We start from the raw sequence: 14,343 nt of genomic DNA, 5'->3' as shown, positions 1-14,343 counted from the left end.
TTGTATAAAAGAAAAGTGGATTAAAATGCCATATTCCAAAGCCATGTTTTTTTTTTAATATGAAATGGAATGTCATTGCATTCCTTTCGTTCACTTGAGTGGCAACAGCAACATCGAAAGGTGATATAATTTGTCGTAAAACGGAACGCATTGCAAACATGAGAGTTCGACGCGTAACATATTTTTCATAATGTATTCTTAAAAATTCGTATTTTTATAACAAGTTGTACTGTACCCTTTAGTAGACGGAGTATTTTTAATGGGAAACAAAATATATACGTCCCAAAATAATAGTGACTGTTGTTATGTGTACGAAAGCATGAAATAGCAAGTAGTTTGCCTTCAAGCCTTTGTCCCTTTTGGTCTTCGCATATTACATGATCTATAATGGGCTTATTAATTTCTAAAATATGGAGCCTCTTTGGGAATGAGGGTAAGTATTATGTTTTACACATATGGCGTAGTATATCAGTGTTAGTATCGTGTTGACATGACAATAAAAAATGATAAGATAGCTGTAATAATTCATGGGATTCTTGCGTAAAAAAGGACTGGCGTGCCAGAATATTTGCCTTAAGTATTTACGTACATGTTTGTAAAGTCCAATCAAAATAACTATAGTTTGCTAACCTAGTTTACACATTTAGAAGTTGTTCTAAGGCTATGACCTTTAATAATCTTACTTTCCGTATACTCACGATAAAATTACCATCTGTTATATAAAATTACACTTTCTATTGATATTTATTAACAAAATATAAGTGATCTTCTCGAGAATGTATGTATCTATTTTAAACTGACTGCAACAAATCTATAGATCAGATAATTAAATAATGTTCCTAGAAGACAGACAAGTGTTTTGATTATGTATGTTAACTTCTTTTATTCACATACTGTAATAGATTTTCAAATAGTAAATATGTAATTGTACTGTAACACATTTTTAATCTTATGTTTCCAGAGCATAAATTAGTTCTGGTTGGCCTAGATAATGCTGGGAAGACTACTATACTGTACCAGCTTCTCTTGGGAGAAGCAGTACATACAAGGCCTACAATTGGTTCCAATGTGGAAGAGGTGGTGTGGAGGAACCTGAGGTTTGTTATGTGGGACCTTGGTGGACAGCAAAGTCTACGTTCAGCGTGGAATACTTACTACACAAATAGTGAGGTAATGATTAACCTTGTGTAGAAAATAAAAAAAAATGATTTTTTTGCATTGTCTACCTCAAAGATCTTCACATTATTTATCTATTATTTTTAAAACACAATTATCTACCTTAATCCAAACAGTTAGGATTTACCTGATCATGTCTTCCCTGTTATTCTCTAGAAAATGTGCTGTGAGAAATAATATTACAACTAGACATAATAAGGAAAACTATGTAATTGGTTATTACTGTATTAGCTTTGTTAATTTTATTGTTATTTAAATATACTGTGCCTTAAATTGCAGACTTGTTTTATATTGCATGTGGTTTTATTCTCTTTATTTTATGACTTTCATTTTCTTTCCCCCAGTTTATCATCATGGTGATTGACTCCACTGACAGACAACGTTTGAGTATAAGCCGAGAAGAGCTTCATCGTATGCTGACTCACGAAGAACTTAGTAAAGCCTGTCTCCTTGTTTTTGCAAATAAACAGGTAAGAATTTTTCAATTCAATTGCCAAAAATTCAACTGCCTTGTAAAAAGAAAGTAACTACCAACATAAGCGGTAAATGTTGTATAATTAAGAATGGCTATGGAGGAGCGAATCCTGTTGTCACAGGTGTTTTTGCACTTACTTAGCACCTGCTGAGTTGGAGCCTTCCAACCCTGATAATTGTTAATTAAGGTTATTGTAAATGAAATAAACTTTTTTTAAGAATCTAGCTGTGATGAGTAGTTTTATAAACTATGAGTTGAATTTAATGCGAAATGTTTGCTCATATAAGGGAATGTGTAATCTAAGCAAAGCATTGGAATATTTTAAAGTAATACGGAAAAGGAAAATGAATAGGGAAACAGCTGCTTGCGACATTACAAATTAAGATACTTATTATATTCGTAGGTAATAACATCTAGTTTGTGTAGATGAACGTAATGAACGGACACATGCAACATCTGTGTCAATCTTTTTGTTTACAATATGTGCTGTGCAGTCGCCAAATGTTACATGAGTTGCTTCTTTTAATTTTAAGGCATTATTAGAGCGAAACAAATATTATTTTTTTCCTGCTTTGAGTACACCATTCCGATATCTTTGTAATATCTCTGTGTTGGAGGTATTTGCCCAGACTGGCTTTAGTATTACTTTATAAACCTTATAATTAACTTATAAATAAATTTATTACAAAATAGGTTTGAAATTGTCAAATTACTGTGTTAATTTATTTAACACAATGTTAAAAGCCTTCATCATCATCAAACCTTACCTCTTGTCGATGCAATATCTTTACGCTTCCTTAAACATAAGTGTGATACAAGTTTGTTTTCTCTTCAGTCCTACGTTATTTATAAAAAGAATAGTATTTTCTCGAATAATTGACACATGTCTGCTCAATTTAGGACATTAAGGGATCCATGAGTGCAGCGGAAATATCGCAACAGTTGGACTTGACTTCCATTAAGCAGCATCCGTGGCACATACAGGCCTGCTGTGCTCTAACTGGGGAAGGGTATGTATTGCTGTGTACATGTATATACTTACCGAATACATTGCATCATTCCGTATTTGATTTACGGAAATACTATCTAGGTATACACAAAAACCAAGTTGATCCTTGACAACCAGTGTTGAAAATTGTTATTTTTTTTTCCAGGTTACATTTGGGTCTAGAATGGATAGCAAGCAGAATTAAGAAGAAATGATATTAACTTTCGTTACTTTACCTAGTGTATATCTATGTGCAGTGGGGTGTTGTGGTATTGCATAAAGCAAGTATGGATGTTAATGTTACTATTATTTAGATAATGAAATATATTTTTAATAATGTCTAACACAATAAAACAACTAATTGACTAAGTTTTTAAATGAAATTGTCAGAATTTTATGTCGATTGTTTCAAATGACGGAATATGTATAATTAAATAAAACATACATGGTATTTTAATATTTTATTTCCACTGTTTCCCTGCACAAATACTGTACACATTTTAAATAATGGCGAGCGTAGTTCCAACCAGTACATACTAACCTAGGTACATTTCTTGCCAAAGGCCACGGAAAGACTTCGTTCTTCCTGGATCAAGTGGGGCGAAATACTATCTCTCCCCAGTTAGTCCCTGATTGACCAGGAACAGTGAGGTCGGGTGCTACGAGTGAATTCGCAGAATGACTCCTTTTACAAGAGAACAGTCGTAAGTGTGGGGTTTACTTGTCATTCCATTCTTTTACTCCGCGTAAGTGAAAATACTTTTATCCTGAAGTAGTTTTATATTCTCCTTGTTGCTCAGCGGTTAATAATGCCATAAACTACAAAACTTCTCTTTGAATTATAAAGTTAAGTCGTTGAAGCATCATCGCAGCAACTATATTATTATTTATTTATTCACAATCGGCGTAGTGTTAACAAAAGGGGGGAACGATCAATTGAGCTCATTTTCGCGGTAGGTCATGTAGTTTTTTGGTTGAATTTTAGCTATGTATGTGAGGTTTGGGGAGACGACGTTTAAAGTTTCTTAGATAAATATACCTACCGGGAGGAGGATCCGTCATGTCGCAAATGAAGATAAGAGCGGCAAGTGCCAGTCAGTTGTGGAGAGGAGCATCAGCGAGGTGCGCAGAGGAGACGCGCGTGTGGAAGCGAAGCGGCGTACGTGCACGCTCTAATAAGGCGCTTACCTTGAACACTTTGAACCCCAACATCGTCAAGCTGAAATGTGCTGACCGAGGGCCTCTTGTTGAGCGAGCTGAGGTCTTAGAGAAAGAACTTGCCATGGTATGTTCACTACAAAGCTATTTTATATTACATTTTTTTGGTGTAGGTGTACCGGTTGCAGAGGTGGAGATGGGAGCTATCGGTACGCCAATGTAGAACGGAAGAGGCGAATCGTAGGGACTGGAACCTGATAGAGGGCAGCAGTATCTGTCAGCACTATTCAGAAGCGGAGGACAGGAGTCCTATTAGCTTAGAAATAGACTACTCTGGGCGCCATTCCACTTGCGTCAGATAGTGTGTGGAGAATACTACACCGACAAGAGCGTGGCTGGTGAAGGTGAAGTATACCTACGCAAGCCGATATCCGCAACTTGTCGACTATCGCCAATATAGCACTTATTTGGTAACCTTACCAACTGCATCTAATCAATGTCTATGGTTCGAGAATTCGGTGTGGTGAACCTGCTTTCGATTCCTCACGGGCACCCAACAACTGCTCGTATTCGTGGACGTGGAGCTTGAATGTAAAATCTGAACTATCTACTGGAACCATGCATTTTTCACTTTCGCGTTTATACAGGAAGGTTTCGTGTGAAGATTATGGCTACATTTCAGGGTGCGCTGAAGCCGTTTAAGCATGTGATCAAGGCCAACATTGGAGACGGACACGCGTTAGGCCAGCGGCCCATCACGTATCTCAGACAGGTACCTTCCATACTTTCCTCTTTTAAACAAGGGAATAAACAAATTGTCGAAGAGTGCACTCCATAGTACGGTAACAAATCTATTTTTTAGAACCATGAAATGCAGCACCGTATCATACATAACATAAACAGCCTGTACGTGGCTCTGCCGAGTACAGGCTTCTCCTCAATCAACCGGAGGGGGTATGGAGCATACTCCCCACGCTGCTCCACTACGAGTTGGTGGAGGTGTTTTTGTACGGCTAATAGCCGATCAACTTAACCACCAATTTAATATTTAACATAACAGTAAAAATAGCTACCGAGAGGTGCCTTTAATTACGTAATTTGTATTTGCCCACACGTGGCATTGAGACAAGCAGGCTAGGCCGCGAGATTTGTTCGCGATTTGATGCCAACAAAATCAGCGACCCAGCCCGTTCTTCCCGCTTTCCCGGCTCTGTGTGCAACGGGCATTACTTCCGTGCGTGCAGGTGGTAGCGTGCGTAGCGTTCCCAGACTTGCTTACGAAGAGTCACATCCCTGCCGACGTGAAGGAGCGCGCACAGCTTCTCCTCGATTCCTGCGGGTAAGGTTCAATTTTACCTATGCGGATTTTTTTTAAAGGAAGATGATTACACCTGTAGTGCAGCTGTGAGGCTCTCATATACAGCAGGAGTCGGGCACTGGGATGCCATATAATGGACACCCATGATGTCATGGAACATCCTGCCAAAAAGACACTGGATCTTATCTGACGGATTGGTCTAGAGGAGGACTTCTTTAAATTGGGGATTTGGTCACAAATAGTTACAATAGATCTTGCAAGATCGCAGAGGCCGTTCGCCTTGTATAAGCTCGAGTCTGTGTCGTAGGTATAATAATAATAAGGTTCAATTTTGTCTGATGATTAAATTATCAAATATTGCATAAGTTATTGCAATTGCTGGACTGGGAGCAAATATAAAAGATTGACAGTTGTTTTTTTTACCGGCAGAGGGATTGTGTCCTCTCTCTGATGGCCCTTAGATGAAGTCCGAAGTGAGAACCGTTTCCTCGTATTTACTTAGGACTTTGTATTACCCATGAGTAGATGGAAGTTGTCTTCTGATTAACTGTGGCTCCGCAGGATCAAAGATCATGAGCATGAGTTTATGTGTGTACGTATAAAGTATAAGCATGGATTTACCTAGGTTACTAGTGAGCTTTTTGTGTACTTTTAGCGGCAAATCAATGGGTTCATACTCGGCGTCGCACGGGCTCGAAGTGATTCGCCGCCACGTGGCGGATTACATCGAGGCCCGTGACAGCTGCCCCGCCGACTGGCGCAACGTGTGCCTCTCCGCTGGCGCCTCGCGAGCCATCAAGCTGTGTCTGTCTATGTTCTGTAACGACCTCGACGGGAAACCTTCCGGTGAGATCATTTTCTTTTATTATGTCTCTCGGCGTGCTTCGGACGGTGCTGACTGCTTGAGCGAACAAATTGCGAATTCGATGCAAAATTTAAGGCAGGCCCGACCAGAGTAGGCTCTTGTCCTAGGCCAGTTTGAGGCCATAATAGGACGTATATAGGTAGGCTATTTATGTATTTTTCTCAAACATATTTTTTATACGATCTATTCTGAACCATAAGTGTTTGAATAAAAACGATTGATGTATATGGAAGAAGCAAGAGTGCCATAGTCTGTTTATCCCGATGGGAAATAGGCGTGAGTTTATGTATGTATACTTCTACTACAAACCTCTGTAGTGTAGTAGTATATGTATTTATAAGTTATGTATGATGACTAAGATAGGATCCATTAATAAAGGAGTCTTGAGATGATACTCGGCTGTTTCACTCGTCCCGAACCTGACCTTATACCTCCGCCAGCGGCTGAGCTAAGTTTACCTCACCCCCTCGGTCTTATTTTAGTCTTCAATCGAATGGCGTCAGACGTCACACACACAGATGCGCGTGTACGATAACGTCTATGTGTAGTGTCTATGTAAAACGAGGATTTTTGTATGAAGGGTCCCGTGTGTGCCTACAGGTAACCGATGTTTGCAGGCGTGCTGGTACCGGTACCTCAGTACCCGATGTACTCGGCCGCGCTGGCGGAGTTCGGGCTGGTGCAGGTGGACTACTTCCTCGACGAGGAGCGCAACTGGGGGCTGAAGGTGCCCGAGTTGCAGCGAGCCGTCGAGGAGGCCAGCAAGCGCTGCAACGTCCGGGCCATCGTCGTCATCAACCCCGGCAACCCTACTGGGCAGGTATTCCTCTTATAACGTATGATTAGTGTTTTTGAGTGGGAGGACACTCAACAATCATAGAATGAATGTAATTAATGAATATAATTCTATATTCATTTTTATTTAAACAAGGAGATTGAATATACCAATAGGGTGCTAGTGACGTCGTAACGAAAACTTTGATGGGAGATTCAGAAATTTCCGTTACAAAAGTATGGAACTGAAAATAATTTAAAAAACACAAAAGAACATGAATTTTCTATCGCAAAAGTATAGAAATGAATATAATTTAAAAAATATAAAAAGTGAATTTTCGACGGAAACTTTTACTTGATATTCACTCAGAATTATGGCCTGAATGACCCCAAAAAGTTTCCGTTACGATCACTAACACCTGTATAAATAAGAAGGTACACTTCAATATAAGACAAAATCACGCCAACTAACTGTGGTAGCAGAGGTACTTAGTCGTCAGAGCCCTTCACTAGCTCTGCTCTGTTTGTTTCATAGTCTAAGGCTGTGTTTACACTGTGCCAGGTTTTGACGTATGAGACCATCAAGCGCGTCATTCATTTCTGCCGCGAGCACGGCCTGTTCATCTTTGCAGACGAGGTGCACCAAGACAATGTGTACGCGCCGGGATGCAGGTTCCACTCCTTCAAGAAGGTAACGTCTCAAGGAAGAAGATCAGGGCGTTAAAAAGGCCACATCATAGCAATTCACGTAAAAACGCAATATTGCTATTTGAATCTTCTTCTATCGTGTGGGTTGTGAGGTGAATTACTAACCTCATCAACCCTGGTGTCAGGGTTATTATTGAGCCGTCAAAGGCCCCTGACATGGCTCATGTAACGACTACTTACTTACATCAGTAAGTAGTAACCGGGACCAACGGCTTAACGTGGACAATCAGGAGATCAGGCTGTTATGTCCTAACCAAACTAGGGATCACATGATTTTTGTGACTTATCCTCACCGGGATACGAACCCGGGACCTCCGGATCGTGAGCACGACGCTCAACCACTGGACCTCGGAGGCCGTCCATTTAAAGATACTTAAAGATGGAATCGTTTTTAGGCGAAAAACGGAACCCTTATAGGATCACTTTTCGACTTCAAAAAAGGAGGAGGTTCTGAATTCGACCGTATATTTTTTTTTGTAAGTACGTCTGTCTGTCAAAACGTCGGGAACGCGTATAAATATCAAGTTGAAATTTTATCTGCGGTACCCTGAAGCTGTAAAAAATCAAGCTTATAGGTATATCAACGCAATCCAAAGACCATTTTTAGCCTTATTTTCGTACATTTCGAGGGGGAAAAAAAACCTATGAGGTACTTCCCATAGACCAAAATCATGATTTAGGAAGAACCAAAGTCTTACAGCACAAGTAGGTGTAGGCAAAAAATCCGAAAATTGTTGTTCCATCACAAAAAAAAAACATGTTTTTGTGATTACAAACTTATTTGCAGTTATAATTAAAACACATAATAACGGGTTCTTACCGCGTTTAAATGGGCATTGGGCATAATTTAAACGCGGTAAGAACCCGTTATTATGTGTTTTAATTATGATAATAACCGCGTAAACTTAAAACAATGTTATTTGCAGTTGGTAAAAGCGACCTATGTGTGTGTTGATGTATGGAGACAAATAGTTTTTAACGGCAAAGTTAACACTTCGGGATCGTCGGTGCGCGAACCGGACTCGCAAGTATCGGCGTCCGAAGGACGTAATATACGATCCCGACGACCCGATTACTCTAGCCATAGAGGCAGCCAATCAGCTCGCGACACCAAACACTTCAGGACTCCGATACCGACCCCGCCGGCGTGGTCGACGATTTCCCTCATTCAGCGCTTATCGCTATCGACCCACTAGGGTCGATTAATTCTTTCAAATATTTTTCCTCTCAGACGACGCCCTGAGCCGAGGTTCGCGCCCAACTGGGTACCACAGGCCTGTTGTCTTAAACGTTGTACCGGGTGAGAGCCTTCAGCGCTCCCCATTTGTCCGGCTAAGTAGTTAATGTCATCTGCGGCAAATCTACAATAAGTCACGTCAAAAAAAAAGGACTCGCACTTGACCGGCTTTTTATAACGTGAGATGTCTGACCAGGTACTCACGGAGATGGGTTGCGAATACAAGGATCAGGAGTTGGCGTCATTCAACTCTATATCGAAGGGCTACGTGTGCGAGGGCGGGCTCCGCGGCGGGTGGGTGGAACTGTGCAACGTGGACCCGGAGGTGCGGGCCAACCTGGACAAGGCCATCAGCGTGTCGGTGTGCCCCACCACGCTGGGCCAGACTGCCGTCGACTGCGTGGTTAGTACACTCACCGAATATAGTGGAGCTGCGCAACGTGGGCCCCGAGGCATCGAGTAATTAATTATTACGTATAGAACGGCAAATCTCCACTCCCCACCAGCGGCTGAGCTAGTTTACCTCACCCCCTCGGTCTTACTTTAGCCTTCAATTGAATGGGCGTCAGACGTCACACACAGATGCGCGTGTACGATAACTTTTTTGTATGAAGTGTCCGGGGCTAGCCAACCTCACAAACTGTAAACAATGTAACCGAAGAGAGGGATAGCGATAATCGCCCATAACATAAAATAAAGAATAATTAGTGATTAAACGCGAACTTACCTGTAAGTGGAGTTCGATCATAATTATACGAAGCGCTTCGGACGAAGAGATGAGAAAGGTATGCGTTACTACAAGTAGCTTTCTCATGCTAATCTCGAAAGACGGAGCGCGAGTATAATACTACGTGTGAAACGGACACTGACCCGCATCAAGTCTCACTGTAGCCGAAATGGCTGTAAGCCGTTTAGGGCAGCCCTAACGGCTTACGGTAAGAACTAGCGAAGTCACCGTCACTGTGCAACGTTAGGACTGTTGCTTTAAATTTTCTACTGTATAGGATCGTAGTATGTGGAATTGGGTAGTTTCCTAGGTCAAAGATAAATTATGAAATTCAGATTATTAAATAAAGACAGATCTAAAGGTGACAAAATATTTATATAATTGCTACAAAATATAAACAATATTACTAGAATAAATATAAATGTAGTTTTTCAGGTTAAATAATAATAAATAATTAATAATAAAATTAAAATATCCACATAATTTAAAAATAAGTAGGTACGTATCTAGTTAACATTATCTGGGCCTCCCTGTATATCGGTTCCGAGTACTCGGCGGCTGAGGTGAAGGCGGGAGGGTCCGGCTTAGCAGTGAGCGCAGCCACCACCATTACCGTGTTGCTATGCACATCGGCCAGTAGGCATAAGTTTTATAGGTACAATTGTAACTATGTAGTTATCATATCACTTGCTTGCGCTCTGCGATACGTAGCCGAGACACAAACTGCATAAAATGTTTGTTTACCTATTGCTTACCAACAAGTTTTTGTTACCTACTTATCTATGTATAACGTAAGACGGACATCGTAGATACCTAGCATCGACACAAACCATGGTTTAACGATGCTAGTTAGCATAATCACTGTGTGTACAAAATTTTTGAAATAAATAAAAAAAAAAAAAAAAAAAAAGTTTTAGTTTTATCTATTTAAGCTACTTATGAATTTGAATAAAGAAAAATGCAATAATAAGTACGACATTTTGTCACGTTTTTCTATGACGTTACAGGTTGCTTTTACATACAAATTCCATAGTAATTTCGTGTATTGACGTTTAGTAAAAAGTAACTGATTTGACTAGTTGGAAACTACCCTATTTCATGGTCTGCCCATCCCAACGGGAAATAAGCGTAATCTTATGCATGTATGTTATTAATAGTAGATACATTATGTTCAGGTGAAGCCCCCGATGCCTGGTGAGCCGTCGTACTGCAAGTGGATCTTCGAGAAGATAGCTGTGCAGGAATCGTTGAAACAGAAAGCGCACATGATCGCCAGCACATTCAACTCCATGCCGGGGTTCCAGTGCAACATTGTGCAGGTACATGGCCAGTGACCACTTGCTCTTTCCTTCTCTCGTGTGGGTAATAACACCAGGTATGCTCAAAAGTGACAGCTAACATTTCAAGGTTAGCCCAGCTGACATTATCCCGCCCTAGGTTGCCATTTCGTAATAAATAAATTACTCACGACCAATGTTTTTATATTAACTTTGCCAGGAAATTTTAGTAAAATATTTACTTACACTTTTAATTATTTTTATATATGTATGTGACAAGTAGTAATAATTAAATAATTTACAATAATGAAATTTACGTCCTTGGAATGTTGGAGATACCAATTTAACGGTATCACTGTAGTAACTCTTACGTCATCAATGGGCTCGCATACCTGGTTTTCTTTTACCATGAGTAGTAAGATCAATAACCGACCGCATCTACGTTGTTAGAGCCATGTTAAGTTTGTATACTTATGTTAAACGGTTATTACATTTGCCAATCTATCCTGCTCGATGCATCAAGGTCACGGGCTCGACAATCGACATTGACTAGTTTAGCAAATTGGTGAGCGTAACCATGATCTCGAGCGAGCCTAATAGAGTCGTTGTTCCCTATCTCGATGCGCGAACTCATGACCTTGACGCAACGGGCAGGAGGGGATGGATAGCACCCATAATAACTGCTTTAGTCTACTGACTGTACCTATTTATTTCAGGAGTTTGTAGCCTGATTTGTACGTCGTTATAACCGACAGAGGGATCTTCCATTTTGTTTGATGATTCTGATTACTAGTCGCCGTACGGTTCATAACATACATCGCAGGACCTCAAGGAAGTTGTCTTGTGACGCGGCCTACGGCATTAGGGATATGGGGGCGAGTTTGTAGCAGAGTACAAACTCTGCACATACTGGCCTTTCGTTCTGACCGTCAATCATTTTAAATTACGAAATTCTCATTCCATTCCGCATTTCCTTTCATTTTACACTGACTTATTGCATCCCCGACCTTCATAAGAACAACATAAATATATTATACTGTATAGATCTGGCCGTGCCCTCTAATTCTGGATTTGTTTGAGAAGTGTTATTAATAAACTACAATATACATGGTGTTAGTAACATCGTAACGAATACTCAGGGGGATGATTCAGACCATGATTCTGAGTTAATATCAAGTGGAATTTTTCGTCGCAAAATTCATGTTTTTTTTTTAAATTATTTTCAATTCTATACTTTTGCGAAGGAAAATTCTACTTGATATTAACTCAGAATAATCAGTTGAATCATCCCCCTCAGTATTCATTACGACGTCACTTACACCCCACACAAGTCCATACGGTAGCCATACAAGTAGGTATGGGTGTTAGTGACACCGTAACGAATACTGAGGGGGATGGTTCAGACCATGATTCTGAGTTGATATCAAGTGGAATTTTCAGTCTGAATATTCCTGAAATTTTTTGTGTTTTTTTTAATTATTTTCAATTCCATACTTTAGCGACGGAAAATTCCACTTGATATCATCTCAGAATCATGGCCTCAATCACCCCTCAAAGTTTTTGTTACGTCGGGATACCATCCTCTCCACCCATCGTGCCGCAAGTTTATTATCATTATTCTGAGTTAATATCAACATATCCCCTTTAGTATTTGATACTATAGCTTTGAATATTTAAATTGTACATATTTGTGTATTCAGGGTGCGCTGTACGCGTTCCCAAGAATCGTTCTCCCGCCGCGCGCCGTCGACGCAGCCGTGGAGGCCGGTATGACACCAGACGTCTTCTACGCCTGCAAACTGCTGGAAGAGGCTGGTCTGTATGCAGGGTGTTAGTGACATCGTAACGAATACTGAGGGGAATGATTCAGACCATGATTCTAAGTTGATATCAAATGGACTTTCCTGTCGGAAAATTAATGAAAATTTTAGTGATTCTTCAGTTCCATACTTTTGCATCCCCCAAAGTTTTCGGTACGATGTCACTAACACCGGGTATATTCATAATATTGAGTATCAAAAATGAAAATAGATTTTTATTATGAGAAATAATCTGCACCATTATATTCGCATTTCCACAAAAAGCGAGGAGATGGAATCGACCAATCACCGAACGAGAAAGCGATATCTCACTCGCGGTAATCGGTGGATCCCTGTCTCTGGACATCTCCGTTCCGTTCTACTTCTGTAGAATAAGAAATAATACTACGTATAGAACGGCAAATCTCCGCTCATCTTCAGCAGCTGAGCTAAGTTTACCTCAATCCCGCTCGGTCGTGCTTTAGTTTTTATCAGCGGGTATATTCATACGTTCGAATTTTAAAATTAGACGCCGACGTTCTTTTGTCCGATTTGAATATTTAATTTGTTTTATTTGATTATGACAGTAAATCCCTTTGTCTTTGTCTACTTAATTTTTCATGGTGATTGTTTATCAAAATATGCTAATAATTGCAATAAAATTATACCTAAATGCAATCCTAATTACTTCAGTGAATTTTTAAGTGTACTGCCTATTTATTTACTGAATTTATAACACCCATTCAGACTCTTTCGAAAATTCTAATTTGTGATAGTAACTGATGGTTATAAAAGCTTCTTGCGTACTTAGGCATCTAAGTAAATCAAGCTGGTTAAATTAGGTATTTTAATTAGTAGTCCTCAGGCGTCACACACACAGTTGCGCGTGTACGATAACGTCAATGTGTAGTGTCTGTGTAAAATGAGTTTTTTTGTATGAAGTGTCCGGGGTGTGATTCTGTGTAATGGAAACCCACCCATAGACACCAGTATATCGAAAGGCTGTTCATTTGTGTTGTCTCTGCGTGTAGTTTATATTATTTTCTCTGTGTAGGTGTCTGTGTAATGCCGGGGTCCGGGTTCGGTCAACGTCCAGACACGTACCACTTCCGGACCACCATTCTGCCGCAACACCAACTGCTCATGGAGATGCTCGATGTCTTCAGGAAATTCCACAACAAATTCATAAAGGAATACTGTTAAGACACCCGTCGTCATAATAAATTATTGGTTTTTTACCTTTAATAAAAGCATTTTATTATTATTTATAATAATACTCACTTTGCCGACTGACATTTTAAATAAATCTAAAAAATACACACGTATTAGTAAAGGAATTTCTTCTAGGAAGAAGCGTTTCTAAACATTTGATTTATAATCCTTTGCCACTAGTATGTACTGACGTGTTTAGAATATAGCCAAAACAAATATGTTGAAAAAAACACGTTTCTAAAGACCTTCCTTTGTTTAATATTTTATGAACTTTAAATTGCGAACTTTTGATGATGATGTTTTGCACCGTTATATTCGCATTTCCACAAAAAGCGAGGAGACGGAATCGACCAATCACCGAACGAGAAAGCAAAAGACCTCCCTTTATTATTTTATGAACTTTTAATTAAGTGTTGATATCGGCTATTATATATCTTGTGTACTGGACACTGTTACGGGTCAAGTTACAGCCTTTGAAACATTGTTATACAAACATATACGCACCCCACTCTACGCGTTATATCTCAAAAACGGAATAGTATTTGAGAAAAAGTATACTGTGAACTCCCCTTATTAGTTAGAATGTTGTTTATGTTAGTAGACGTGTCCTTACGACAACAGACGCTGAA

General features: G+C 39.8%; 2 protein-coding genes across 2 annotated transcripts; both read left to right on the top strand.

The window, feature by feature from the left end:
• Positions 1–89: 89 nt before the first annotated feature.
• On the top strand, positions 90–3,090 carry LOC126380795 (ADP-ribosylation factor-like protein 5B). Its single transcript, XM_050030403.1, has 5 exons — positions 90–433; positions 962–1,170; positions 1,521–1,646; positions 2,552–2,661; positions 2,806–3,090. Exons 1-5 carry the CDS (start codon positions 388–390, stop codon positions 2,852–2,854), a joined length of 540 nt encoding a protein of 179 aa, XP_049886360.1. The 5' UTR covers positions 90–387; the 3' UTR covers positions 2,855–3,090.
• Positions 3,091–3,193: 103 nt separating this feature from the next.
• On the top strand, positions 3,194–13,739 carry LOC126380797 (alanine aminotransferase 1-like). Its single transcript, XM_050030406.1, has 10 exons — positions 3,194–3,924; positions 4,480–4,569; positions 5,042–5,136; positions 5,771–5,961; positions 6,598–6,800; positions 7,317–7,445; positions 8,896–9,102; positions 10,602–10,745; positions 12,404–12,518; positions 13,557–13,739. The coding sequence occupies exons 1-10, from the start codon at positions 3,700–3,702 to the stop codon at positions 13,703–13,705; spliced, it is 1,548 nt and encodes a 515-aa protein (XP_049886363.1). The 5' UTR covers positions 3,194–3,699; the 3' UTR covers positions 13,706–13,739.
• The last annotated feature ends 604 nt before the right edge of the window (positions 13,740–14,343 follow it).

The sequence above is a fragment of the Pectinophora gossypiella genome, chromosome Z (assembly GCF_024362695.1).
Source record: "Pectinophora gossypiella chromosome Z, ilPecGoss1.1, whole genome shotgun sequence".
Lineage (NCBI taxonomy): Eukaryota > Metazoa > Arthropoda > Insecta > Lepidoptera > Gelechiidae > Pectinophora > Pectinophora gossypiella.
The sequence above is the reverse complement of the archived record's forward strand: the minus strand, read 5'-3'. Positions and strand labels throughout refer to the sequence as shown.

Excerpts from the sequence above, each read along its gene's own strand:
- LOC126380797 (XM_050030406.1), top strand. The coding sequence starts at position 3,700 with ATGTCGCAAATGAAGATAAGAGCGGCAAGTGCCAGTCAGTTGTGGAGA. Across the intron at positions 4,570-5,041 it reads CCATCACGTATCTCAGACAG|GTGGTAGCGTGCGTAGCGTT; the intron begins GTACCTTCCATA and ends CCGTGCGTGCAG. Across the intron at positions 10,746-12,403 it reads TCCAGTGCAACATTGTGCAG|GGTGCGCTGTACGCGTTCCC; the intron begins GTACATGGCCAG and ends TTGTGTATTCAG.
- LOC126380795 (XM_050030403.1), top strand. The coding sequence starts at position 388 with ATGGGCTTATTAATTTCTAAAATATGGAGCCTCTTTGGGAATGAGG. Across the intron at positions 434-961 it reads GAGCCTCTTTGGGAATGAGG|AGCATAAATTAGTTCTGGTT; the intron begins GTAAGTATTATG and ends TTATGTTTCCAG. Across the intron at positions 1,171-1,520 it reads CTTACTACACAAATAGTGAG|TTTATCATCATGGTGATTGA; the intron begins GTAATGATTAAC and ends TCTTTCCCCCAG.